Raw genomic sequence first — 26,298 nt, 5'->3', positions numbered from 1 at the left:
TGTATCTATAGCCTCTTTAGGATTCGTTTTTGTTGAAAGGGACGGATTTCGAGTAGCGTCCCATGAAAAGAATGTTGTTGGTAACCTTGTGTCTCAGAACGAACAAGAATGGATGGGTGACGCGCACATGCCTGACGCCTAGGTCTGGCATTGGAATGGAAACTGGTACGATCTTGATGGAAGTCGCAGCGGCGGCCTTGCTACCTTCCGGGGTAATTTCGATGACGGCCTTTTGAAGAACTTCGCTAACGGTCAAGTTGGAACCGATCCCGGAGAGATCAGCCCTGTTGCTGAATACTTCTTTCACACCTAGACGAACCAATGGTTCGACCAAATCGATTTCGCTTTCAATTTTGAACTTTGGCATGATAATAGACACGTTGGTTGGTCTTAACTCGCTCGTGGCTTTATGGAGTTTGTCCATGGTCAAAGTTTGCTCCAACTCGACTAAAGTCGTTCCTTGACTAGGCAATAGGATCAGCATACTGGCTTCTTTACCCTTGTAAGGCAGCTCCAATATTTCAGCCTTCAAGTCTCGCGATTCGATGAAAGGGAAAACGTCTTTCTTGATTCTCATCATTCTGGTCGTGGCGCTACTCGCGTCGGCTGGAACCTCGTCGTCATTGTCTATGAATCCCGCCTCGAAGGTTTGATTCTCAAATTGAATCTCCCAGGTACCTTTGAAGTAAATGGCGTTAAGTAGAATTGCAACGGTGTCTTCACTGGGATTTTCTTTTAAGAAATCTTTGATCATGTTTCCTGTATTGTTGGCGACGTATCTGTTAATGTCATCTTTGGCGGTCGCCCTCTTCATGGCTTTAGCTTCAGCTCGGAAAACGTCGCGAACGTGGTTTTGGAATTCAGATATCATTCGATAGTTTTCATTGATCCAGATGGAGTTGGCGGTAGAAAGAGTGTAGTTTTCGTTTCCCTTGATAGCTCCCAGCACCTTTCTGAAACCGTCTTCCAATGTGTCAGAACGGAGTCGGTCGTATTTCAAAGCGCTCTGTAGTTCTTGGGCGGTACGTCCTCTAGTACCAGGAAGAAGCATCGCCAAAGTGGTAGAAACGCTGAACCCGGATATGACCAAATTATCTCTAGGTTTGACCAGCTGTTTGTACAGCCCGATAGAAAATTCCTGATTGGCCCTAGCTAGATCTTGAACTGACTGGTCCAGGGTGAAATTTTGAGCTGCATCAGCCACGAAGTAACTCACAGCCAAGAGTACGAATCGCAACATTTTGTCAATTAGTAATTGTAACTATACACGTTTCGGGCAGAACTGGATTTCCGACGCTAAATTCAAGGATTTAAGATAGGTGTGCGGTGGTATTTATAGCGATTATTTTTAACAAGAATGCATTCAGGTAGCTAAGAATATGGGGCTGTAGGCTGTAGCATCAGCATCTGGTACCACCTCGCATAATTCGTAGTTCGTTCACTTTTTACTCACGAGACGTTAACATAGATGGCGATCGTCTGTGTGAAAGGGTGTTGTTAAATATCGAAAGCAGACAAACTACGTGAAGATGGATGTCAAAATTCAGCCTTTTAATATTCTTTGTACTAGAATGCATTCTTGTTTTTTAAAGTATAATTTTGTATTCTTTTGATAAGATTTACGATAACGCCGTGTTATCTAGTGTGACTCTAGCACGTGTGGTTTTTATGGCAAAAGAAAACTGTTTGGCAGAAATTCTAGTCTCGACGGTACAAGCGCTATTTTAAAAGATATAAGTTATACGTTTTCAAGGCCAAGGTGATAAATTTGTTGCTACGAAACAGTTGTATCTATTGAGCCTTAAGGTTGCCTTGAAAATGCCAACTTCATAGTAAAATGTCTAGTCATTTAAGCGATAAAATTATATTTATTATTACGTATGTTAGACTGGTTTCATATTTTACGAAGAGGTTTGTCATATTTTATGTGGTCTATATTCAAATTAAACCTTCGGGTGTTATTTGTAACCCTTCTGGTTCATTTTCCCCGCATACTTACTTTTTTTATTTTTCTGTGTTAATTACTTTTGCTGTTACATTTTCCCTCCAGTCTTGACCATCTATAGTAATTGTTAAGTATTCGTAAAGCCCCATACGTCAAATTTCTTAGAATTCAAAGACCTATTTAATAAAAACTAATTCCAGTGTTAAATATAATTAAAATTAATGTTAAACTAAAAACCTAAATAACGTTTGAACGCTACAAACAAATTAAATATAGTTTATAAATCTTATAGAACTTAATCAACCTCGCTTTAAAATATAAAATTAAGATAATTAATTAAACAGTGTACCTAATATAAATTATAAACTAACACCCTGCCTTCAGCAATGTTAAAATTAAGAGTCTCGAATTATGGAAATAATTAGCGTCTTTTTCCTCATTTTTTACCGTGGTACAATACTTTCCGAGCCGAGTTTTTCTCAGAAATTTTCCGAACTAAACCAGTAATGTCCCCTCAACTCACAGCGATCCCTGGTTCATTTTCCCCACATACTTACTTTTTTATTTTTCTGTGTTAATTACTTTTGCTGTTACATTTTTCATTCCGTTTCGTATATTAATATCGTTAGGATTATTGATGTAACCTCTCCGAGGGGACTTTGTACCCTAGGAGAGGTTATACAACCAGCGTGTCAGTCTGTGTGTGTGTGGGTGGCCTGCGAACGCGTTCGCATTTTCGGGGCAAAGGGTAATCACTGCGTACGCAGTCGAACAACCGTTTTACCAGTTTAAAGGTTGGCAAAACCACCGTGTGACGGTAAGCGTTAACGGATAAATTTGCGATTGCGTTGAGTTTTTTTTTCGTTAACGCCCACGGGCTCTACGGTTGTTATGGGTGCGTATTCTCCAACTCCTTCTTATTGACTTTTGGGACGGACCGAGTGCTGAGTGTTATGGCAACCTCTCAACTTCCAATGGCAGGGTTTCCACCAATTGTTTACGGTATTCGTCTTAGTATCAATTTGCGATCGCATCAGGCGGGATTTGAACCAGAGACCTCCTGCTTGACAAGCGGACGTTCTACCACAGAACCACCGACACTCGTTACGATTCATTGAAAATTAGACCTTCAGCTTTATCGGAAGCGTATTTAATAGAGTACGAAATTTTGGTTTAATTGAAATATAATTGAAATTGAAATTATTGCATCGAAGAAATTCTAATTTAGCGTTTTCTCTATTGATTAAAAACAAATGCGCCACCCAGGTTTCGAACAAAGGCCATTCGGCTTGGCAGTCGAGCGCTCTATCACAGAACCACCGATAACTGCTAAGCTTCACTGAAAATAAGACACTCATCGTAAGCATAATAGGTAATTAAGTCTTGAATTTTTTTATGAATGAATTTATGAAGGCCTAATGAAATTATGTTGATTTAATCTTGTTTAAAATAATAAGTTGTTGAATTTCAAGGAAAGGAAGGGTCTTATGGTACTTTTGTTGGGTATTTTTTTTAATGAATGCATGGAGATAAAGATTTTTTCGGTTGAATATTTTTTCTTTAATTTTTCTGTCTTATATTTGTATCTACTATTTTTTAAGTTTATTTCCTTTTTACCGCAAAATCGTCGTCTTAGAGGAACCTTTAAGAGCGTAAGTCATGCCCAAAAGCTTATCCGGTTTCATTATAATAACGTGAAAAATCGTATTTGTGAATGGTAAGGTGTTGCGCTTCTTGATATTATATTTTCTATTGCTTGATTTCTAAGTATTTGAACTAATTTATTGCTTGACTGCGTTATAATATTTTTCTATGAATTATTTTGATTCTGAAGTCTGATTGCTTGACTGCGTTATAATATTTTTCTATGAGTTTTGTTTCTAAAGTCTGATTGACTTTGTTTTTATTGTGTATTTTTCTATTCGTTATTTTTATTTTTTGATACTCCAATATTTTAAACTGGATATAGTATAAAGTTACTTCTGCGTATTTCGAATGTGCGTGACGTGGAGCGTATTTACACGTTTTATTAGGATAATTTTTTTTAATTTTAAATATCTTTCGTTTTATTTGTATTTTATTTCGTTTTTTCAGTCGTATATTTTTATCGAGTTGTATACATCGTGCGCTTAAACTTATGTTGGTCTGGTTTGAAACTGGGTCGTCATTACTTCGTAATTTATTTAAAACGTTTGCTCGACCAATTAAGATGTTTAATTTGAAATAAAATGAACGTTAAAGATGCGGCAAGTATTTCGTAAGCGAGAAAAATACAAATACCCTCTGTAAATATTTATTTTATTAAAATTTGCTTCGTATTATATTTAACTGATAAACTTGTACCGTAAATAGGGTTAAATTCAATTGTGCATTGTTTTAGTACGTCTAAATCACTGTTGTAACTACTTAATTTATAATATTCTGAATAAATTATACTCGGTTGTTTCGTCTCAATTATTTTAATTATACTTAAAATTTTATACCGGGCGGGATTGAACCTGGATTACGTTTTTAGTAAATAACTCTGAATTGCGGAGATCTATCTTTAAGGGTCATCTCAAGAAATTAATACCGCTAGGGACAATTCTTCCGAGGAGAGGTATATTTTGGCTTGCCAACTTGTTTTTGCTTCGCATTACCCTCGCTAATATTATTTGAGTTAGTTGCTTTATTTCAGAGTTTAATTGTAGAACGTTTAATTGTAATATTTTAATTGTAGTGTTAATTATTTAGTGTTTAGTGTGTATTTGTTTTTGCCCCGCTTCCGTAGAGCCATATAATGCCAGATCCCATGGAAAACCGTAAGAGATAGTTTCATTACTAAATTTAAGGTCAAAGAGTGTATTTTTATGTTTAAGTTCCTCCTCTTATGTTGAAAAAAAAAGCTAAAAGAACCATGGCCTAACCATCACTAGAGTTAAGTAAAATTATCCCCCCAGTCCCCTTCATTGTGTTCATTTTTGTATTTTAGTGTTTTTATAAAATTAGGTGTTAAATAAAGATTTTGCGATTGATTAACGACAAAGGGTTTCCATTCTGAATTCGAATCTCCCCCACTTTTTTTTCTTTCCCCCGTATGTAACCCCCTCTCTCAGATTTAATTCACGCTACGAAAGGCCACGACTCGCATTTTGTCACAATCCTCCCCCGCCTTGGTGAATTAATATTTTTGAGCAAGGGCTAGGAATGTTTCTCTCAGTCAAACATCACACAACGAAGTCCCAAATTCCGAAAAGGTTGCATATTTTAATAAAAGAGGTAACTACAGTTTTTAACATTTAAATTGGTTAATATACCTTTTAAACTACGTATTCTTGGAAAAACATAAGTGCTTGTAGTTTTAGCTTAAAACACCACACTGCCTCGTTCGTTTCCGAACCTCAAAGCCCCCATAAACCTGCATTGTCCACTAAAATATTATCCGTCTGATTGTATAGTTCACATTACACCGAAGACAAATGTATTTTCCAGGTAACTACAGTGAGAGATCTCCTCGCCAACTAGTTTTTGCTTGAGTGGTTAATGAAAATTAAGAAGCTTTTATTACGGAAACAGATGCATACTTCTGCGAAATAATGACTAATTATACATCGCCACGTAAAATTGACTGTTTTGATTGGGCGGTTCCTCGTGAGCTGATTCCCTTCATGAATATTTAACTTCTTGGATTCCAATATGTCAGTTTCCGTACTTATCACTGAATTATATAGTTTGGACCTTGTCGTTGCCGCAACGGAAATTGCTCCTCCTGCAATAGGCTTAAACTTTGATTATTGTCGCGGTGATTATGATAAGCTTAACTATTCGACTGATCATTTCTCCAGGGCCCAGACGTTGACTCTCTTTAAAGGGATAATGAAATGGAAAAATAACCTACTTTTATTGTATTTCACTTCCAAAAATATTCCTATTTTCGATCTCCATTCGTTAAAATAGTTTAAATTCAAATTTTAAAAAATTAAAAACTTTGACGAAATCGGGCTAACTTGACTCGGAATCAAAATGCCGCTTCGAATACTGCCGTCCAATAAGAGGCCTCTCTTGTCTTGAAAGTGTTCAGCCAATTGGAGAAACGCTTCTCGCCAACCCGTTGTTCATTACTTGATTTACTTCCGTTTTCACTCTTAAAGCGTTTTCTTCGTAAAAAAATCATGGTTTTAACGTTTATTCAAGTACACAAATTCATTTTGGGCTCAACTATATTTCGGAAAATATTCACGAATTCGTTTCTGTCGGCCAGCTGGAATTTAACCATTCTTATTAGGTAAAAATCTTAAAAATTTTTCACTGTGTTTGCTAATAACGACCAAGGCTTAAAATGTTTTCCTATAATTTGAATATGCTAAATGCTAGAACTCTGCCAGATTAATAAAAAATATGGCAGAGGAAATAGCGAGTTTCGGCGCTGTTCCATATAATTTCGAGCCTCTGCTAACAGATCATCCTGAATATCTTCAACATGAAGATGAAGATAGCGACAATGATGAAGTTCCGGTTGTAGCTCTTAACAATGAGCGTATGGGAAACATTAATTGGTAGGTATAAATTAACTTTGGCTAATTTTATACTTTTTGCTAGTTTTAAGTTCAATTGTAACCTCTTTTAGGTGTTCGTTTTGTTATTGCAAGGCAATGCCTACAGCGCTGGAAAGTATATGCTGTAGAGAAATTAGGAGGCTAGTTAATGAAACACCAAGTTTACAATGTTGCATAGACTGGAGAAAATTCAAATTGAATTGCTTAGAATTGGATGTTTTGGAACCAGCATATTTACGATACGTTCAGGAAACAAATGAGTGTAATGAACGTGAAATTCACGAGTAAGTATTTCATTGTTTTTATCATGCTTATTTTTTATTATACTTCACACTAATGCTTTCCATTAACTATTATTTCCTTTACTTTTATGGCAAATTGTCTATTCAAAGTAATGTAGCTAATGTAAATTGTACAACTTTATCAATCTAAATAACATCAGTAATGACCAAGAAAAGAAACATTAAAATTGTTAGTGTTTAAAACATAATAATTATATATTTTTTGTTGAGAGGGGAGGGAGCTGTTAGGCAGAACAGTGCACTTCAACTTTAAGTTTTCTTTAGAAAATTGTTTCTTTCTAAATGCTTAGTTCGACTCCAGGATTTGAACTTTTCATTCCAATTACAATGAACAATAGATTTGTGTGCCAAAGATGGAACTCCTTTTACAACGACCAGGGTGACCACTGAAAAATCCCAAAAAATTTATAGGGATAAAGGAAATTCAACAGTTGATTTATAGGAGAATATTAAGTATTTTCTTTGATAACATGGGAAAATTTTCATAAATAATATACATTTTTTAATGTAAAAGGAACTTCTTTTATTAATACTTCAAAAACATCACAGATTTGTGCATTAATGACTAGTTAGACACTTGCAATTACTTATTTTTTAACTTTTGAGCACCTACGAAAAGCGCACTAGGCATGTTGAAAATTCGAAAAAACCGCGCTAAATACAAAATAATATTTAATTATAGGAAAAATGTTTAAATTAAAGGAAAGCATTGAAATATAGGAAAAATAATGGAAGAATGGTCACCCTGCAACAACTGTATTTAATTACTAATCCTACCTCTCATTCTGTAGTTTATGGTGAAACTCTTATTATTTTTTATTATTGAAGGGTATATAACCAGAGCTGTCAAGTGGGCCGGGGGAGGGGGGGGGGCAAAAAAAACAACAAGAGGCCAAACCTAGGCCCCTCAGGCAACATAGGGCCTAGTAATTTGTACAGGCTTCCCCCCTAACTTGTTGGGTGTGACTATAACCTCCTTTATGCAATGGCGTAGCTTCAGATTTTGGGCCCTCCAGCAACTAGACTACATGGGCCCTTTCCCTTTTTGGAATTTACCGTTTTGAAAAAACTATGGTTCTAATTTTTAATAGCCCCCCCCCCCTTTATGGAAAATCCTAACAATTGTACTTGGCAAAATTATCTAAAGCCAAAATTTAAAGTCTTTATGTCCTATTTTTTTAAATATTTCATTCCAATTATAAATCAGCTACCTGGGAATTTTAAGTTCAGGAAAGGGTCAAATTTAAATTTTGTTGTTTGTATTCATTTCATGAAGATTAGAAATTTAATAACATTTTGTTCGTGTAGAAAGTATAGGTACATTGCCTATAGGCAATATGTATATTTTACATTCCGAAGAATGGGGAGACAAAATAGAACACCTATTCCAAGCTGTGCTGTATCAAAAATACGGGAGACATTTCCATCTGAGCGGTACACTGGATTTAAATACCCAAGACGATAAAGTAAAAGAATAACAACAGATGCCAAATAAACCAATTAGGCATTAGCTTTATTAAAAAAATTAACATTTTGTAAATTAAAATATCTTTTTGATGTAAACAAATATTTTAGATGGTTTCTTAAACTACATTTATTCTTATTGAAACCGAGAAATTTCCTTTGCCACAAGATCACTTTTACTAATGCCAACAGAATACTTTGCTGCTAGGGTTTCCGCTCTACATGTGGGGGGCCATAAGTTGTTGTGCAATCTTGGTTTTTACTCCATTCTCATACACCATGTTCAAGAGTTTATTCACATACTCTATCCATTTCAAAATACTAAGTATATCTATCAAAACAAGAAGAAATATTTGTCTTACCATATGTGTTCGGAACTAAAACTTGTTTCACTGTTGGTTGGCCATGCTTAGCTTTAGGATAAGCCAGATAATATTCCCGCTCTCCCTCTGCATTAATTGCTGGGTCTTTTTGCCCATTTTCGTTGAAATGTAGTGCAGCTAAATACGATCTATTTGTGCATAAATATTTTCATTCAAGATTGATATTATGAAAGTTATTTATAAGTAATATAATAACCATTAGTATGACACTTCCTATTCCCATAATGTTTATTTATTTCGTTTGGCCAATTACCATATAAATCCATAGTGGCTAAAGACTTGCAACACAATTTGCAATTATTGTAGTATTTTTTGTATAAAATAGTTTTCATTCTTTAAAGGGGCTCCAAAGTTCGGTGGCAAAAAAAGAAAATTGAGCATGCTGTTCCTTCCCCCCAACCCCTCACTCGGCAAAGGCGGGCAGAGTTAACCGTAAATTTCGCACTTTACTGGCTTTACACACATTTTGCCACCGAACTTTGGAGCCCCTTTAAGTCATGAAATTATCTTCGCAATAATTTTAATCTATTGCAGACTACCATTAACCAATATCGTTCGGTGTTAGATATTACACTACACTAAGCATGTCACCATAAATGACTTAATAATGTTACTTATTGTGATATCGTAAGTCTTCCTAAGTAGGGCCCATGTTATTAAATGTCCCACAATAGTAGCGCCATTATCGTTTTACAAATATTTACTTCAAACAACGAGTTAGGGTAGCAACAAAAATTTCTAAATTTTACAGCCCTGCCCTGCCCTGGAGAAACCTCTATGAGCTTTGGGCCCTGCTTAAACTATTCATAAACAGTAAAGGTCTAACCTGGACATTGTAGAATCTTTGTAAAAATGTATTCGTTTGGTAGCAAATAAATTTAAAACAGAGTGATAAACTTCAAGAGAGTATGTTTGATATTTATCGGACAGTTGTGATATCACCGCTATAGTGTATCTGGAACTTATTACACCTTCTATCTTTTCATACAATACAGTTCCTGGTAAAGAGTGAGAATTACCAGAAATTGAAATCAATATAATTAATGCAATGTTGGAATTCGTACCTTTGGTAATCCAAATTCTATCATATTCTGCTGGTATGGGATCATGAAGACATTTGGGAAATGTTTTATCATGACCCTCATGGACATTACAAATTTGGTTCAAAAGGGAAGTCCATTTTACAATACGTTCATCAGCAGAGTGCGATGATCCAGCAACCCAATATATGTGATTTACAATAGACTGCACTCCCGTGCAAAGCACAAAAGCATTAACGACCAAATTTTCGATTTACAGATTTTGGTTTTATTTCTCCTTATTTTATACGTTAAATTCAATTTTGAACTAATTTTCGAATTTAAAATTTTTGTTCTTAGAGAAATGACTCGTTGCAAAACGCATTATTTTAGGTTTTGTATTAGTTTCAAACCAAAAACCCATTAATGTGTTTATTTTCTTTAAAAGTCAAATCAAAACGCATTTTTTCCGCGTTTTAAGACATGGTTTTAATGATATTTCTTAAATATCCTTTGGCCTGTAAATTGTTTAGTACCAGAATATAATTTGAGTTGAAAAATCCAAGTCTACTATATAAACTTGAAAGAAGTAAGTTGGGGTATCTTAAGGCAAAGAAAGTTTGAATTTCGCGGGTTTTCTACATATTTTGGTTTTGGTCGTTAATGCTTTTGTGATTTGCACGGCAGTGCACCCAATGTAATAATAAGTCTAATCCTTTAGTGTTTCCTATGGCCAATAATTTTTTTTATATCTAGAAAAATTTTAATTCATGAAATTAGAAATTATATCAGAAGTTCATTAACTTCTAATTATATTTATTATACAGTTACTTACTTTTTGCCACATGCCAGTTTTCAAACTCGTGAATAATGTGGGGATGGTTTTTTTTCAAATAGGCTATTATACCAAGATGTCGATCTGACACTATTTTTTTTATTTCAATATTATTGTCTTTAAAAAATTTAAGACATCTAACTAGACCCTCTAATTCCATTTGATTTGAACTCTTTACCTCTGTAGACTATAATTTAAAGTAATAGAGGCCCCTAGTATTTCATAACAGGTAACAGTGATTTAAGTATAAAAAACCTTAACCAGAACAAGTTCGAGGTGCAAATTTTTTTTCGTTTTGGCATTCATTATGTTGTATAAGCCATACTTAGCTGAAAACCCCGGCGAGTCCGCTCTACCATCGCCACATACGACTACTTCGTCTTTTTTTGCCTCAGACAAAAGAGTTTCTTGTTCGCTCATCCACAACTATTACAGACTTATGGTTAGACACATTATATATTTTTAGAATTAAAGTTTAATTTGATTGAGCTCTGGATTGGTACTAATACTATGAATTAGTAATAATATTAGTGGCGTCACAACAAGTTGAGATGGACTTATGACTTTAGAATTGTCCTAAAAACTGGGGGCGTTTTCCTTATGGAAATCTAGTTAAAACGAAGCTGATGTACAGCCCCATCTACTCCGACGATAAATTGCACTAGAGAACTGTGAGTACTATATTCCCCATGTAAACGCTGTATATAATTCTGTAATTTAAGCACGCGCTCTAAAAATGACGTGAAAAATCGTTAGCGCGAGTTTTGAAATTATGTAAAGACAGACATCATTTCAATATCACGTGTTATTTTATCCATTGTATTGTAACTTAAGCCTAACAATGGGTAATATCAGACTTATCTGTTTTAACCGAGAGACGGTAGGAAAACTTAGGCTCGATAGTCACTTAGCGCCAGGGCCGTAGCCAAGTTTTAGAGGTAGACCGGGCGAACCGTAAATTAGGAGGGGCGAATAGTATTCAGTGCCGTCTTTATACGGGCGCCACCCGTACTGCCCCCCCCCCCCCTGGGTACGGACCTGCTTAGCGCATGAAATTTTAAAAGATGCTTTTTACTATGGTTCCATAAGGAAAACGTCTTCAACATGGCCAATATAGCAGTCTGATAACTTCGGTTCATTGACTTCTGGTAATACTTATATAATACATTGTAATCAAGGGCCATATCCATGATTTTATTTCAAGGGCTGAAGTTGAGCCCCCAAAACCTCTTGATTGCAGTGTCGCAACCCAAATTATGTGCATTGATTTTCTAAGATCCAGGCAAATGTTATATTGTTAAAGCCCTTTCGATTTGCACCACCTCCTCTCGAAATCTTAAAACGTTTTGAAAATTTTGTTGTACTTGAAATACGGTAATTTTTTTGCCCTTACTTATTTCCTATAACCACATGTTTATACTCCCCTCCTACACGACCAACATATAACATGTCTTAGAGCTTAATTTCCATTCAGCCACCCTTAGGTCAAACTCTTTAGAAATTCAAGGTATAGTTAAAAGATTATACCAACCATGCTGCCTATGCAAGTGGAGAACAGGGCTCACATCAAAATCTTTAAAAAATTAGGGAAATTGTGGATTTTTCTGGCTAGAAATAGGGTGAAATAGTAACCAAATTTTTAAAAATAGGAACCAAATAGGGACCAATTGAATAAAAAATGAGATTTATTTAAACTTTTAAAAGAAGAAATTTTTTAAAACTGACTTAGTTTTAATTTTTTTAAATGTTTTATCACAAAAAGGACTTAAGGCGGATGCACACATAGCCTTCGCGCGCGAAATTTCGCTGGCAAATCGCGTCGCGTCGCGTGACTTAAATAGAATGGAAGTCATGGCGCATGGGCGCGTGCGCGAAAATTCGCAGGCGAAATCGCTTGCGAACCGTATGTGTGTTTGGGCCTTAAGTTTTAATTTTTTTAAAAATTTGAATCGGTACAATTCTGGTTCAATATAATTAAGCCGATGGTACCACTTGTCACCAAATTTACTAGAAATAGGGTGATTTAGGGACTGTGGATATCCCTTGTCAACCTGTTCTTCCGCTCTACCTAAAGCTATTTATTACTTTTATAATAGTTCTATTGATAGTAGTGTTGTCCCAACGAAGTGGCGCCGGGGTATACAAATAAAATGGTGTATGCTTGCGAAGTTATGAAAAGGTTTGTCAGTGATAGGATCATGATTTTATACGTACGAAATCCACGGCATTTAATCTGCTATCTTCCCTGCACTCTTGGATCGAGGCATACGATGGCTTATAATTGATTATATATATATTTAGACATATCTAAAGCGTTCGACTCGGTCCCGCAACCCTCGCATTTTGGCGAAGCTTTCTTAGGGCATTCGCCATAACACCATGCTCTGGATCGCTTAGTATCTTAGGGGCCACACTCAGCAGGTCTGTGTTGAGGCTAGTGGTGTTACCCAGGGCAGTGTTCTGGAATCTCCCCAGTTTCTGGTCTACATAAACGGAATTCCCAACGCGGTGCGCTCTGATCTAAGACTTTACGCTGATGACACTAAGTTCTTCCGTGTATTTGAACTCTACTTGGGTGTCCTTGTGCTCCGAGAGGATTTTGGAAAGAGTTACTGCACAATGATAAACGCACGTTTCGTTCTCGGCGCCGGGAGTGCCTCCGAGTGAGAGCATGGATATATCCCTACTCGTTTATAGAAGCTCCATGCTCGTAGGATTCTCAAGGCATTCGGCCACGCTCTCCATTTGAGGAGAGAAAAAACGCGCCTCCTACCCCCCCCCCTTTTTTTCCCAAGTGTGCCGGAAATTCATGTGTTTAGATCTTCTGCGCATTATCAAATTCAAACCTTGTTTCTGCTCGGCTCTTAACGATCTTTTCAGAATTTAGATGGTGTTTGCTTTTAATTTATTTTGTAGTTTTAATTAAAATTAAACTATGCCGGTTCCAAGAAAGAAAGCGTGTGTATATCCGGGCTGTAGGAGCAATACTAGACATGAGGGTAAACCTTATATGAAAGAAGTAACTTCTATCCCTTTCCCTGTTATTACTAATTTCAAGTCCGGAAAATAAATTAATGAGTTAAAGTTTTTTTTAAATTATGCTATTTAGCTGAAGGCTAATCAACTTACCTTAAGTTTCACCAGTGATATAAAACCAGGAATAGTAAATTCAAGAACTTTAAAATCATAGACGTGGATTCGCGAGAAGACGACAGACTGCTAAAAAAAGGTTTTCCCACTGATTTCCGGCACACTTTGGAGTAACGTCACGTCCCTTTGATTAAACCCTCAGCTAGGTGGCGCTCACTGCAGAAAAATATTTACTGGCAGTAGGCAATTCATAAGTATAATATGTATCCATGGTGAAACCGCGTTTCAGAGTTGCCTACTCTGTGGCTTACCGTGATATTGCATTTCGCCGGAAACAATTGCTCAGCCATGGGTTTTAAAAAATCTAAGTATTATAAAACCTTACTAAAAATAATTAAAAACCAGTAACCGACTTCCGAGTTTCGTTGTAGAATCAGTAGAGAATGAAAGGCGTGGTCTTGCTTTAGATTTCAATTTTTGTTCGCGGGAAACAAAGTTCCCGTGTTGTCAACTTGGCCGTGGAGTGGATTGTTAGTGACCCGTGATAAACAGAAACGTTTTCCGACGACGACTGTATGTAATAAAAGTCATTAATGTGGGTACAAATGTAATTTTATATACCGTTCTTTTCCTTTATGTTTTTAATTTTCACTACCCCATGGGTCAGTGACCCTCATGAAAAATAAACATAAGGGTGGTTGGGGGTTCCGAGGTACCCGGTCAAAAATACCAGTCTGGGCGCTACCTCGGAGAAGATAGCGCCGTTACGCCATCTAGACTCGTTTCGGTCAATAATAGAACTACTACTACAGGGGGGGGGGGGATGTAACAACCCGTTCACGGCTTGAGTCCAACTATAATGCTATTAATTACTACCTTATTTTATATATTTTGGACTTCGTGATTTGATATGGATATAACCAGATTATTTTGGCACCTCTATTAAATAAGCGCCCGATGGCCTTTGCCCCCTTTGCCCCTCTTATTTTTTTCAATTTCGTACTTCGACTGATAGGGTCACTTTTGGTCACTTTAAAATTGATGTTAAAAATATATCTTTCTCTTGGAACTCGCTACCTCGATCAGTTCAAGTCTCGTCTGATAATCATTTGTTAATATGATTTTATTTTTTTAATGCTTGAAGGCGAGCCTGGAGGTGATTCGATGGTGTGTATCCCTTTTTCGGAATCGGTGATTACATTCCTCTCTACGTAGTAGTATTCATATTCGACACTAGATCCCGTCACAGATCCATGCATTATGCAAATATAGAATAGTGATAAAAAGCAATAGTATCGAGTTTATAAACAGTGAGTTTGGGAATTCAATACAGCATCATATATTTATAAAATCATTATATATATCAGCACAAAAGATTACCATTTGGAATATGATCATAACCCAACCACTCATGCAACTTAGCACCGTTGCACATGCTTCATCATAAAGACACACCATGGAAATGGGACGAAGAAGAAAAAGCTGCGTTTCAAAATAGCCATGCTAACTTCTAAGATGTTAGTACATTACGACACTAACAAAAAAGTATTTATCTCTTACGACGCATCAACCTCGGACTTGGGGGAGTCATTTCTCACATGCAAAAAGACTCAACTCGAAGCGAACTCGAAGAACGTCCGATTGCCTTCGCTTCAAGGAGTTTGATGGTAGTGGAGAAAAACTGCTCTCAATTGGAAACAAAAGCCATCGCAATCGTATTTTCTGTTACAAAATTTCGAGATTACCTATATGGTAAGAAATTCACTTTAGTATCAATCATTACTAGCACCGGAGAAACTAGTTCCACCAATGGTGGCCACAAGAATTCAGCGATGGGCGTTGTTATTATCGGCATTCCAGCATGCAGCACGAATTTAAGTTCAGGAAGGAACGCAGACGCTTTAAGAAATTCCAAACGGGAAACCTAGAAGCCCGTTTAGCTCGTATCCTAATGATCTATCGCAGAACGCCGCTGGTATCCGGAAAGTCCTCTGCCGAGTTGATGTTGGGAAGAAACATCATCACCTACTGGACATATGCCATTCAAGACTACCGTCCGCTCCAGAGAAATCGCTGGAAGGCAAAATAAAAATAAACGTCACCAGAAGAGAGCCCGATCCTTTGAAACCGAAATTCTCACTCAATGACCTGGGCTACGTAAAAAACTTAGGGAGAGGAACGAAGTGGATAAAAGGGAAATTACCAAATTTCGTTGGTAAAATGATGTACGAAATACAGACGGACTACGGAATAGCTAGGAGACATTAAAATCAGCTACGTTTGCGACTCCAACTACAACCCAGGCCGAATGACTTTCAGAAGCAACAATCCGGGACGGACGAAATTCAGAAATCGAGTACTGACCTTGACGACGTATTTTGTTGGATGCCTTCGAAACTTACAAATCATCCTCCAGCACGAACCTCAACTTATAGAGCGACGCACTCCAGACACCGTAGTCATTCAATTACTAGAGCAAAGGACTCTAGACATCGCAGTCACTCAACTTCCAGAGCGACGCACTCCAGAAATACTAGTCAATCGGATCCAGTGACAACTGTTAAAGTTCGCTACGATGAGGACTCTTGACCCGTATTATATCTACCCTGCAAGATTATCGGGAGCGCGTTTTTTATTTAACAAACCCGATAATACGTTTTCTAACAATTGTATATATAATCGCATGTAACTGTTGTTAGTTGGTTGAGTTTTAATTTTCTAGTTCCCATGTAACCTTGTACAGATGTAAATAAACCAGTTTCGTATTGTTATATGCGTCTTCATTACTTGGAAGCTTTGCTATCTCCGTTGAAAAATTACTTCAACAACAACAACCACTGAACAACGACTAGGCATAATACCTGCAACGTCTAGTCAGCACATAAACGAAATAGTCGAAAACCACTTCCAGAGAGTCGAACACGACCAGCAAGATTTAAGAAACAAATTAATTATAAAAAAAATGTGTAACAATCTTGCTCATTTAAAGAGAAGGTATTGTAGTATTCATATTCTACACTAGATCGCGCCACCGATCTACGCATTATGCAAATAAAGAATAGCTATAAAATGGCAATAGTATCGAGTATATAAACAGTGAATCGGGGAGTTCAATAAAGCACTAGGATGGCATTTTAATTTTATATAGACAATTATGAACTCATATTACTTAGTAAATGATTAATTATTTAATAAAAGTAATAATTATCTGCATATCTGTTTAATCATTCTTCAACAAACACAACAACGTCTATGTGTGGTTTCCCCCCAAATAATGGCTTTAATTCCCTGGCTTGTCAGAACACCGGAGAAAAATATAAAGTCTTAAAGCAGTGAAAACAATAAAATGAAAGACCATTCAATTTGATAAAAAGTTATTGGATATATCCATATTTATATGAAATAGTATAGATCCACAATTCTACGAGGGACTGAATCCGACCATTGAGTTGGGAATATTAGTCTAGAGGTCCAATCAAAACGTCGGATTTCAGTATTTCGCGAAACAAGTTTTTAAAAAATAGGAATACTGCCCTCTGCTCCCAAATGACGAGAAACTTTATCATTCTACCCGTGGCGCCGTCTATCTCTCAATGGTTCGTTCAAATAAGACGCGATTTCCGGCAAAAAGATTTTTTTCCAAAAATAATGGATGGCGCCACGGGTCAGATGATAACGTTTTATCGTCATTTTAAAGGAGACGGCACATTCGTAATTTCAAAAACTTGTTTCGTGGGGAGCAGATTTGATTGGATCTCTAGATTAATATTCCCAACTCAATGAATCCGACTGATACAGAAGCGACAACTGAAAAATAGCAGACAGCGCTTATTTTCTGGCTGTGCTTCGTTATAGCGCCATCTTTCCACAAAAATCAAAAAAATAACTTGTGACTTCAACAGTTGAAGTCACATGTTATTTTTAGCTTTACTCCGTGTTACTCTAAAGCTATCAATATTATTACTTTATTAGGCCTAATCTACAACGCTCTTTTTAACATATACTAATTTTGGTCACGTCATGTCTCTTCCATGTTCATTCCACGGGACCGTAAGCTGCTATTTCATATATCTATGGCTATACACTCTTTTACGAGTGTATCGACCCCCCCCCCCTTACAATCTCCCATGTGGCGGCCGCCACCGCCGTACTACATCTGCCACCACTATTGAATTTTTTTCCCCTAACGGGTCCCCTCCCCATGTAGTCAAGCTATGGATTCCCCCACGAATTTTCTCCGTAAAAGAATCTATATTAAAGAAACCAATTGGTGTCAGCTTAGTGGCCTTAGACACCATTGCACAACTGTTTGACGAAAAAACACATTAATTCAAGCGAAGAAAATGGCTAAAAAGAATTACTGGAAGTAAAAAAAGGAAAAGTAAAAAAATCGATAATAACATAAATCAATTTTGATAAGGCATCAAAATATGAACTACATTATCTGCAAACGCTATACGTTTTTCTTATTTCAAGCCTTCTTTAGAACTTTGCTGCGTCTGGACTGCTCTGCTCTGAGCCTCGATGTCGTCTGCAATCCATTCTGCGGCCTAATCTCTTGTAATCGTTAAATTTGTATAGTCTAGGCTCCTCATGTTACAATTATTTATCATTTTTGTTGGCGAAAAAATGTGAGGGTTTTCAAAAGCGAGCGAAAGGTTCGTAAACAATTTTCTCTTTCTCAGTTGAGGTAGTTTTTCATTCAGAAAAATATTGCGCGTTTGAAGAAGTTCTTGAAGGTCACGTGATTTTTAAGCTTTGCTTAAAGTTTTCGATGAAAATTAGCTTTACCACTGCTTTTTTGAGATACTGTTAGCATTTCACTTCTGGCTAAACATTTGGATGCTAGAAGGAAATTTTTAAATATTACTGTTTTAACCGAGTCTGTGATGAATGTTCAAAATTAAATTTATGAAAGTGATCCGACGACTAGCCTAAGAACATTAATCTTTAAGTATGGGGTGAGCCCAAGCACAACTGACAGTGTACAGTTTTGAAATTAGTTGTATAAATTAAATCAACCTAATTTCCTAGTACATAAGAAAATACGAATTACCAACCAACCGACTGAATATAAGCTGAATTTTTAAACCAAAGAATATTCTTAGTTGCGAGTAATACTGAAGTAGCGCTATATAGTCTTTGTGAAGTTTATAATCATTGAAGAAAGGTCTATGGAATAGCACTAGAGAGTGTCACCTCAACTTCCAAATATTATGAACGTACAGCTCCTAACTTTTCATTTGTACCTCAAGTCTTGGTACTTATTTTATTTTAGTGGGTTTGTGATTTAAGGTGTTTAAACCACTTATCTTGAAAATATCAAGAATGGGTTCCAATCGTGCTTTTAATGGATCAACAGGGCCTAGTGTCTCAGACCTGCAAGTAGGCCTGACAGAAGTAATGGACTTTGAAGATCATACCTATTCATCACCTTCATTTCAATATCAAGAGAGTCCTTCAATATCATTTGACTCGAGACCATGTGTACTTCTTAGGCCTGATCATCCTGTGCCATCCCAAGACATTGATTGCAAATTCAATGGATTAGTTCCTGACCATATTACAATTAACATTAAAAAGGTAAGTTTCAGTTTAATTTTTGCGTTTCATCAGTGTGTCAGTTAGTTGAAATAATTACTGATAGTAAACTGATAGTTGAGTGATGTAGATTTGACGGCCTATCCAAAAATATAATCTCTTCAAGCCAGAAAAATACACTTCCTGCATGAGCTCACTGTGGTGACAATGCAACGAGTGAGTATTAACAGATGTGGATAATTATCCACATCTTGTATTAGGTGTAAAGACTTATTCTGAAATCCACCAGAAAGTTAAAATCATTCAGTAAAAATTTTACTTCAGGTTGCCGCACTTCAGTGAACTAGAAAAGCGTTTCTAGAAATGCGCTAGCATTGTTCAGTAATAGTACAGTCCTGATCAAACGTTTCTGGCCGTTTTCTCCTAGCAGCTATTTTGTTTATATTTTAGGTAGAGAGCCGAATGAAGGCTTCTATGAAAGAAAACCCTCACGAAAATTAATGCCCTACCACAATTAGGGCGCGAGCAAAGCCGGAAATAGCCAAACCCCTCCAAAATGACGTCATGAAAAAATAATAAAATATATCGTGCCTACACTTGTTCGAAGCGTCGTAATATTTGGAAACATAATCTGGTTTCATTTATCAAATCGGATTTGTGGTTGAAATGTTATTGAAGAAATAGTGATGACGGAAAACATGAAAATTAACCCTAATTTAATTTTTAAGTGAAACAAAGCAAGCGTGAAAGTAGTATTTGGGGTGAAGCAAAAAACATCAAGGGCTCGAGCGATACTATTTTAAATACTACTATCACGCTTGCTTTGTTTCACTTAAAAATTAAATTAGGGTTAATTTCCATGTTTTCCGTCATCACTATTTCTTCAATAACTTAACAACCCCAAATCCGATTTGAAAAATGAAACCAGATTATGTTTCCGAATATTATGACGCTTCGAACAAGTGTAGGCACGACATATTGTATTTATTTTTTGATGACTTCATTTTGGAGGGGTTTGACTATTTCCTAATTGTGGTAGAGCATTAATTTTCAACTATATTATTTTCGTGACGGTTTTCTTTCATGGAAGCCCTCATTCGGCTCTCTACCTAAAATAGAAACAAAATGGCTGCCAAAAGAAAATGGCCACAAACTTTTGATCGGGACTGTACATCACTAAATGTAGGGATGGCGTCACATTTGCCGCTGCTAAGTGCTTTTTTTGTGATTATGGAATGTGGGAGAATTTTATTCTGCTCGTCCAACTGATTAATCCGGGGTGAGATAATAATAATCAGCTAGGCTTATACCCAAGGCACCACCTTAGGCCTAAGCCATCAAGCGACTTTTAAAGCCATTAATTCAGGTGGCCGGGTTACAATGCGTAGGAGGGTGGTGGCAAGCCCTTCATGCCACGCGAGCCAACAGCTCCCTACACTCACTATTACCGTTAACCTCTACAAGCTTTTATGAAAGGGAAACCGAAGAGCTCGGGGGAAAACCAGATAACGGATCCGTAATTTTTGTTTAGTTTTATATGCTCTCGCTAGGGGAACCCACGTCGCCAGGACGCGCGCTTAAATAGCGGAACTCGGGCACGCGTCTTGTCTCGTTATGTATTTGTGGTTTTTTTTTAAAGAACTCGTTAATTACTAATTTTTGGAAGACTCGGCTCGATTTGGATTTGAGTAGATTAAATCGACGGAAAATATATTGGAATGAAAAAACATGCCGGGGCTAGTGCTAGTGGCGCAGCTCTGTAATCCCATGCGTCTGGGAGGCAGATAATGTGGCGGGCCTTGTGAGGACGACCATCAATTCCGCAACGGGTGGTTGTCATACTTCCGCCTCAGGGGTTCCGTTGCTATCCCCAAGTATCCCTCCTTTGGCGTGGCCTTGACACAGAGCTGATTTACAGTTGGACTGTATTGTCCGTAAACTCTAAATAATAAAAACATAATGCAAAATCGTGCACTGGACCAAATAGTGAGCTAAAAGTTTTGTTTTGATCATTGATTGATTAATATATGTTATTTAATTGGAGTGGTTCTTTATAATAAGCTTTGCCTCGGTCGAACAAGATTTTGTGACAGCTAATCTTAATAATAATAATCAGCTAGGCTAATACCAAAGGCACCATCTTAGGCCTAAGTCATCATGTAATTCGGGTGACCGTCTATTTTTAAGTAGATAGGATTAAGTTGTACCTAACCGTTACAGGTTAGAACGGAATAGTTCTAAGCAAGCGTATGGGCCAAACATTTTTTTGGCCCCTGTCAAAATCATTCTGGCTTATCACCTAAATTCTACATCACTACACACCCAGCAGCTATCAGTAATTAGTTCGATTAACTGATACATTTATGAAAACTAATTTATGGTAGCGCCTAATTTCAAATTCCCATTTCTAGAATCCCATTTTAGAAAACAAATGGTTTTTACTCACTTCTTTATCTTTTAGGAACAGTGCAACAAATCTAAGTTTGTTCAAGCTGGACCACCTACAAGAAGTGTCGGGGTCCAAACTTGGAAGAAGTATATGCTTAATAAATATAATACATAATTAGAATTATTTGTATAATTGATAATTTTTATTAATTATATAGTTATATATTTTTATTATAAATGATTTTTCAGATATAGAACGCGAGGAACCAGTACATCTCGGGACGCAAATCCAGGCTGAAGCTCAGTACTCTGTTATATTCTCATTATGATATTGATTTTCATCACTGCGCGCTTGTAAATAATATTCACATGTGAAATAATAATAGAAATTTTAAACGTCGTATTTCGGTAATTATTTAATTTTGTGCATCAAATGTATTTCGCCTTACAATTATTAAAGGGAGTTTTAAGTTTTGGAAATTGGGGGTTGTAATGATGTGAATAATAATTTAATTTATAATCCCCATTTCATGCTTTGCATCAGCCGGTTGGAATAGATGATGCTAAATAATAAGCTATAGCGCCCTTAGTGTAAAAAACGTGGAATAAGTGAATCCACCGACGCATTGCCTACTTCATACTCCGTTCAAATGTTTCGTTAAAGCAAGCTGCAGCTCGAAAAATTCCTTAGATGCTTTTCCGTATTACATCAAAAAGACCCCGTAAAGTATCGCCCCCTATCATGTGAAATATCTTAATTCTACAACCCGACGCAAGCTCCTGCGATTTCTCAGTTCAACCGCCGAAGAAATTTACTCGTAACTCGTTTAAAATACTTAATCATGATAAATATGTGGACCTTTACATATTTTAACTTATTTTTATTCAATCGAAAAGATAATTATAATAATTTACTATTAAAATCAAGGGGTCTGATACTGACCAAAATCCAATAATTGTTTCCAGTAGCTTTTATATGGAAAATCCTTCAAAGAAAATTCGGGATTTTGGTTAAAAATCCAAAATTTCAAGCCCAAAAAGAAAATGACCCCTCGACTAAAATTTGAGGCTTAGCCTCGGTTATATGACACTGTACGTGCTCAATTCGAAAGACTAGGATCGAATGGAGACTCCGAATAACCCGTTGCAGTTATTTAGTTCACGTTCGTTAGCTTTGAGACTTAATACACTAGGTTAGAGCACTAGCGAAAACGACATCTATCGTACCATCTTGGTACTACACTAGAGCCGCCACTTGCTTTAAATAAATTTTAATGTTATAATTCATATGCTTTTAATTACTGAATTATTATAACTAACTTCCAATTTGAATTTGGTCTAGGTGTAAAGATACATTCAGTGGTTTGGGAGATAATTGTCACTGGCTTAAATTATGTAGTTTTCAAAAAGTATGCGAAGTTTCAGTTAAATTAGTCACTAATGCTGACTATATTTGTCACTTTGTTCCTGCAAAGAATTTGACCTTTGTCCTAATGCCAGATACTTAACATATATTATTCGTCTGCCTAAAAATGAAATTCCAACCCTGTCTCAATTCAAAACTCGCGTCTGAAATGAAAATATCAGTGGCGTAGCACAAGGGGAACGTGTATGATTGTATGAAAAAAGTATTACATGTTTTGTCGCGATTGTGTTCTACGCACTGAAAAATACAGATGTTAGAACTTAGATCATGTCAATTGGATGCGTATAATTAATATTCTGATAAGTTTCATCAGTGTATCAATACGAGATTCAATAAAACATCTTCAAGGAAATAGGCTAGAAGTGATATTTTTGAGAGCCAGAACCTGCAAGTCACTGTTAATAGAGTGCTGGCTGACTTGGCACGGTTCCCTGAACGCACTCACTACGACGACAAGGGGATAAGAATGCTTTGTATTAGGCCTAATGATTTAATCTCAAATCCGCCAAACATGTGTGATCCTTTAGGAATGGCTCTCTAGAAATGGATCTCTATAATTATAAAATTACGCGTTGCAATTGTTATTCGAAATTTATACTTACTTTAACAAATTTTCTTTGCAGGTTCAACAATTTTTAACTGAAAAACTGCTACTTTAAATATGATCTGAGAAAAGAAATCACCAAGAATCATGGACAACACCGTGAAAAATATACTCCGCACCAAGAACGAAATTTACGAATTCGAAGCGATATGGACCGTCGAGAACTTCCTTATGTACCCCACCTTGGAACAGGGCGAACACATCAAGAGTTCCCCTTTTTCCTCCAACAAGGCCAAGGGCATCGTGGAATGGGATCTGGAAATGTACCCCAACGGATGTAAGACCAACAAAGTGGAAGGCTTCGTTGGACTGTTCCTCAAGATACAACAGCTGGCCAACGACGTGGAAGGAGTTTTGGCTTCGTTCCATCTGACCATCGTTGACATAAACGGCATGAAACAGAAGACCTGGAACGCCGAGAAGCACTTCTTCCGGAATGACGGACTGGGTTGGGGACTGCCATCCTTTGTTAGTCGCGAGGAATTGGAAAAACCGGGCAACGACCTACTGCCAAATGGAAATTTAACCGTGGAATGCCACATAGAAGCCACCTTCAAGTACAAGGTTGTGGAATGCAGAAGTCAGGCTACAGGCATCGACATCGAATCGGAATTCGCCTCCAAAACGTTGGCGCAAATGTTGGAAGACGCCATGTGCTCCGATGTGGTGCTCAAGACCAACGGCGCCGAGTTCGAATGTCACAAGAGCGTCTTGTCGGCGCGTTCGCCTTATTTTCGCGCCATGTTCAGTCACGACATGAAGGAGAATCGCGAAAACGTGGTGGATTTAAGCAAAGAAATGAACGCTACCGAACTGAACGATTTGATTAATTTTATCTACAAGGGGAAAGCCACCAATCTCTACCAAACGTGTTACACTCTTTACCACGTCGCCGACGTCTACAGTCTCGGTATTTTGAAGAACCTCTGCGAAACGGAGTTGATCAAGAAAGTCAGCTCAGAAACGGCGTTGGACTTGTTGGTTTTCGCCGAGAAAAACGGAGCGAAAAAGTTGCAAAAATTGTCAGCGAAACGCATCTTCGAAAGCTCTTAAACAATCATTCCATAATGAAGATAAATTATTTTGTGTGTACCATTTAAAACCTTGCGTGAGATTTTTTTGCGTTTATGAATCGATTGTCACGGCTCTTGGATTTTTAGGCATTTATTACTGATTGCAGGGTGACCCGACTTCATATATTTCTTATTTTTTCTTTTATTTTCAATTCCTTCAATTTTTGAAATGTATGGCTGATTGTCTCAGTGGTTTGATCTTTTGGCATTTTTAAATGATTGTCATGATTCTTGGGTGTGCTATAATTTGTGACCGATTGTCATGGCTCTTGGAACTCTCGTCATTTATGACTGATTTTCATGGTTGTCGGATTTTTCGGCATTCATGATTTATAATTATGGGTATTGAATTATTTTATCAATACTGTGATTGCCCCTGCTTTTCTTTAAATAATTTTCTAATGGTTTTAATCATAGTTTAACCAATAAATTGTGAGAAACACTAGTTATTTAACCAGATGATAACGCTGTATTCTTTAAATATCTTGTGTAAATTAAGCACTGTCAATAAATTATTTAGGTCAAGCAAATTAAACAATTACGAGGGTCTCGCGTTGCGCTATGTTAACTGAAAAGGCTAATTGGCGCAAATGCTATTTTTACTATAGAAATTTCTTCAATAAGAAAAGACTCACGACGAAAGAAAGAAATGTAAAAAATGTTAGATGGGAAAAATACTCATCGAACAGTCATATGAGGCGATAGCGACAGGTGGAAGCTCAACAATTACGATTAATAATCATATTAATGTACAAGTGTGGTTCATTCGAGGGGTCAGACATTCGTAAAAATCCCATAGGCTCCAGAGAATGATTTTAGAAATCTTGAAATCAACTTGAAAATCAAAATCTCGAAATTAGCCTAAAAACCAGAAATCGACACGAAAATTTTATCTGAAATCTCAAACTCAGTTTCTAATTTCTAAAATAACTTCGAGATTCAAATCCCGTACGCAAAATAATGTCGGACCCCACGGGTTTATTTCTATTTTATCAAGACATACAAAGGTTTGACCAACTTTCATTTTCGATCAAATCCGCCAGTTTTAAAATTAATAATTAACAAATACTCCACTTCTGAACTGTCAAAATTATTATGATTATAATATAATTAAACATAAATAATTTGCAACTCTGCTCCATTGTTTCCCAAAACTTTATAAATCAAAACTTGCTCCCAATTCCATTGCTCCGTTATTAAACACGGATCAACCAATTAGCTGCTCCCTCACGGATCAACGTCCAAATGAGAAAAGCTACTTTTTCCGGGATCTAGTCTTGGTTGATAAATGGGACCAGTCGAAGTTGCGTTATTTATAATCGCTTGATGCATTTTAGGTGTTTCCTAGTTTCGAGGAAAGTTTGGAAACGCTATAACGTCTCAACCGTTGGTTGTAGAGGGATAATTTTTCCACTTTCTAAATATGAATCGACCATTGTGAATTCAAAAACGCGCGAGTCAGTGCCGTAGAACCAATATTTAAAATTGTCAAAAATGAGTTTTGACTGTTCCCGCCAAACTATTAATTTTTGGCGGACGAAACCAATAAATAACGAAAGATATTGGAAAATAAATAAAAGTTGCAATTGGTTTCATCGAGCTATCTATTATAGTTTTCTAGCAGATTTAAAAAGAGGCAAAAATTTCAGCTGTCGAAGACTTTTCAAACAGAGTGTACTTCTGGTTTTAAGTG

At 36.7% G+C, this 26,298-nt stretch overlaps 4 protein-coding genes across 4 annotated transcripts; 3 read left to right on the top strand and 1 right to left on the bottom strand.

Moving 5' to 3' along the window:
* Nucleotides 1–1,309, bottom strand: LOC149945318 (leukocyte elastase inhibitor-like). The gene has a single exon (XM_090174849.1). The coding sequence runs from the start codon at nt 1,238–1,240 to the stop codon at nt 17–19; it is 1,224 nt and encodes a 407-aa protein (XP_090030975.1). The 5' UTR covers nt 1,241–1,309; the 3' UTR covers nt 1–16.
* Nucleotides 1,310–6,322: 5,013 nt separating this feature from the next.
* On the top strand, nt 6,323–6,768 carry LOC149945317 (uncharacterized). Its single transcript, XM_090176513.1, has 2 exons — nt 6,323–6,480; nt 6,552–6,768. Exons 1-2 carry the CDS (start codon nt 6,323–6,325, stop codon nt 6,766–6,768), a joined length of 375 nt encoding a protein of 124 aa, XP_090032639.1.
* An 11,319-nt stretch (nt 6,769–18,087) lies between these two features.
* On the top strand, nt 18,088–25,627 carry LOC149945315 (speckle-type POZ protein B-like). The gene is made up of 2 exons (XM_090174346.1): nt 18,088–18,231; nt 23,552–25,627. Exon 2 carries the CDS (start codon nt 23,620–23,622, stop codon nt 24,583–24,585), a length of 966 nt encoding a protein of 321 aa, XP_090030472.1. The 5' UTR covers nt 18,088–18,231; nt 23,552–23,619; the 3' UTR covers nt 24,586–25,627.
* Nucleotides 18,757–21,902, top strand: LOC149945316 (uncharacterized). Its single transcript, XM_090174355.1, has 3 exons — nt 18,757–19,156; nt 21,576–21,649; nt 21,752–21,902. Exons 1-3 carry the CDS (start codon nt 18,902–18,904, stop codon nt 21,798–21,800), a joined length of 378 nt encoding a protein of 125 aa, XP_090030481.1. The 5' UTR covers nt 18,757–18,901; the 3' UTR covers nt 21,801–21,902.
* Nucleotides 25,628–26,298: the final 671 nt, after the last annotated feature.

This window comes from Leiobunum rupestre, chromosome 5, assembly GCF_980474605.1.
Source record: "Leiobunum rupestre chromosome 5, qqLeiRupe1.1.hap1, whole genome shotgun sequence".
NCBI classification, from domain to species: domain Eukaryota; kingdom Metazoa; phylum Arthropoda; class Arachnida; order Opiliones; family Sclerosomatidae; genus Leiobunum; species Leiobunum rupestre.
This window is presented reverse-complemented; position numbering and strand designations above follow the sequence as displayed.

Coding starts and splice junctions, on each gene's coding strand:
- LOC149945316 (XM_090174355.1), top strand. CDS start 18,902: ATGGGTTCCAATCGTGCTTTTAATGGATCAACAGGGCCTAGTGTCTCA. Junction 19,157..21,575: donor TTACAATTAACATTAAAAAG/GTAAGTTTCAGT, acceptor TTTATCTTTTAG/GAACAGTGCAACAAATCTAA. Junction 21,650..21,751: donor GGGGTCCAAACTTGGAAGAA/GTATATGCTTAA, acceptor ATGATTTTTCAG/ATATAGAACGCGAGGAACCA.
- LOC149945317 (XM_090176513.1), top strand. CDS start 6,323: ATGGCAGAGGAAATAGCGAGTTTCGGCGCTGTTCCATATAATTTCGAG. Junction 6,481..6,551: donor CGTATGGGAAACATTAATTG/GTAGGTATAAAT, acceptor AACCTCTTTTAG/GTGTTCGTTTTGTTATTGCA.
- LOC149945318 (XM_090174849.1), bottom strand. CDS start 1,240: ATGTTGCGATTCGTACTCTTGGCTGTGAGTTACTTCGTGGCTGATGCA.
- LOC149945315 (XM_090174346.1), top strand. CDS start 23,620: ATGGACAACACCGTGAAAAATATACTCCGCACCAAGAACGAAATTTAC.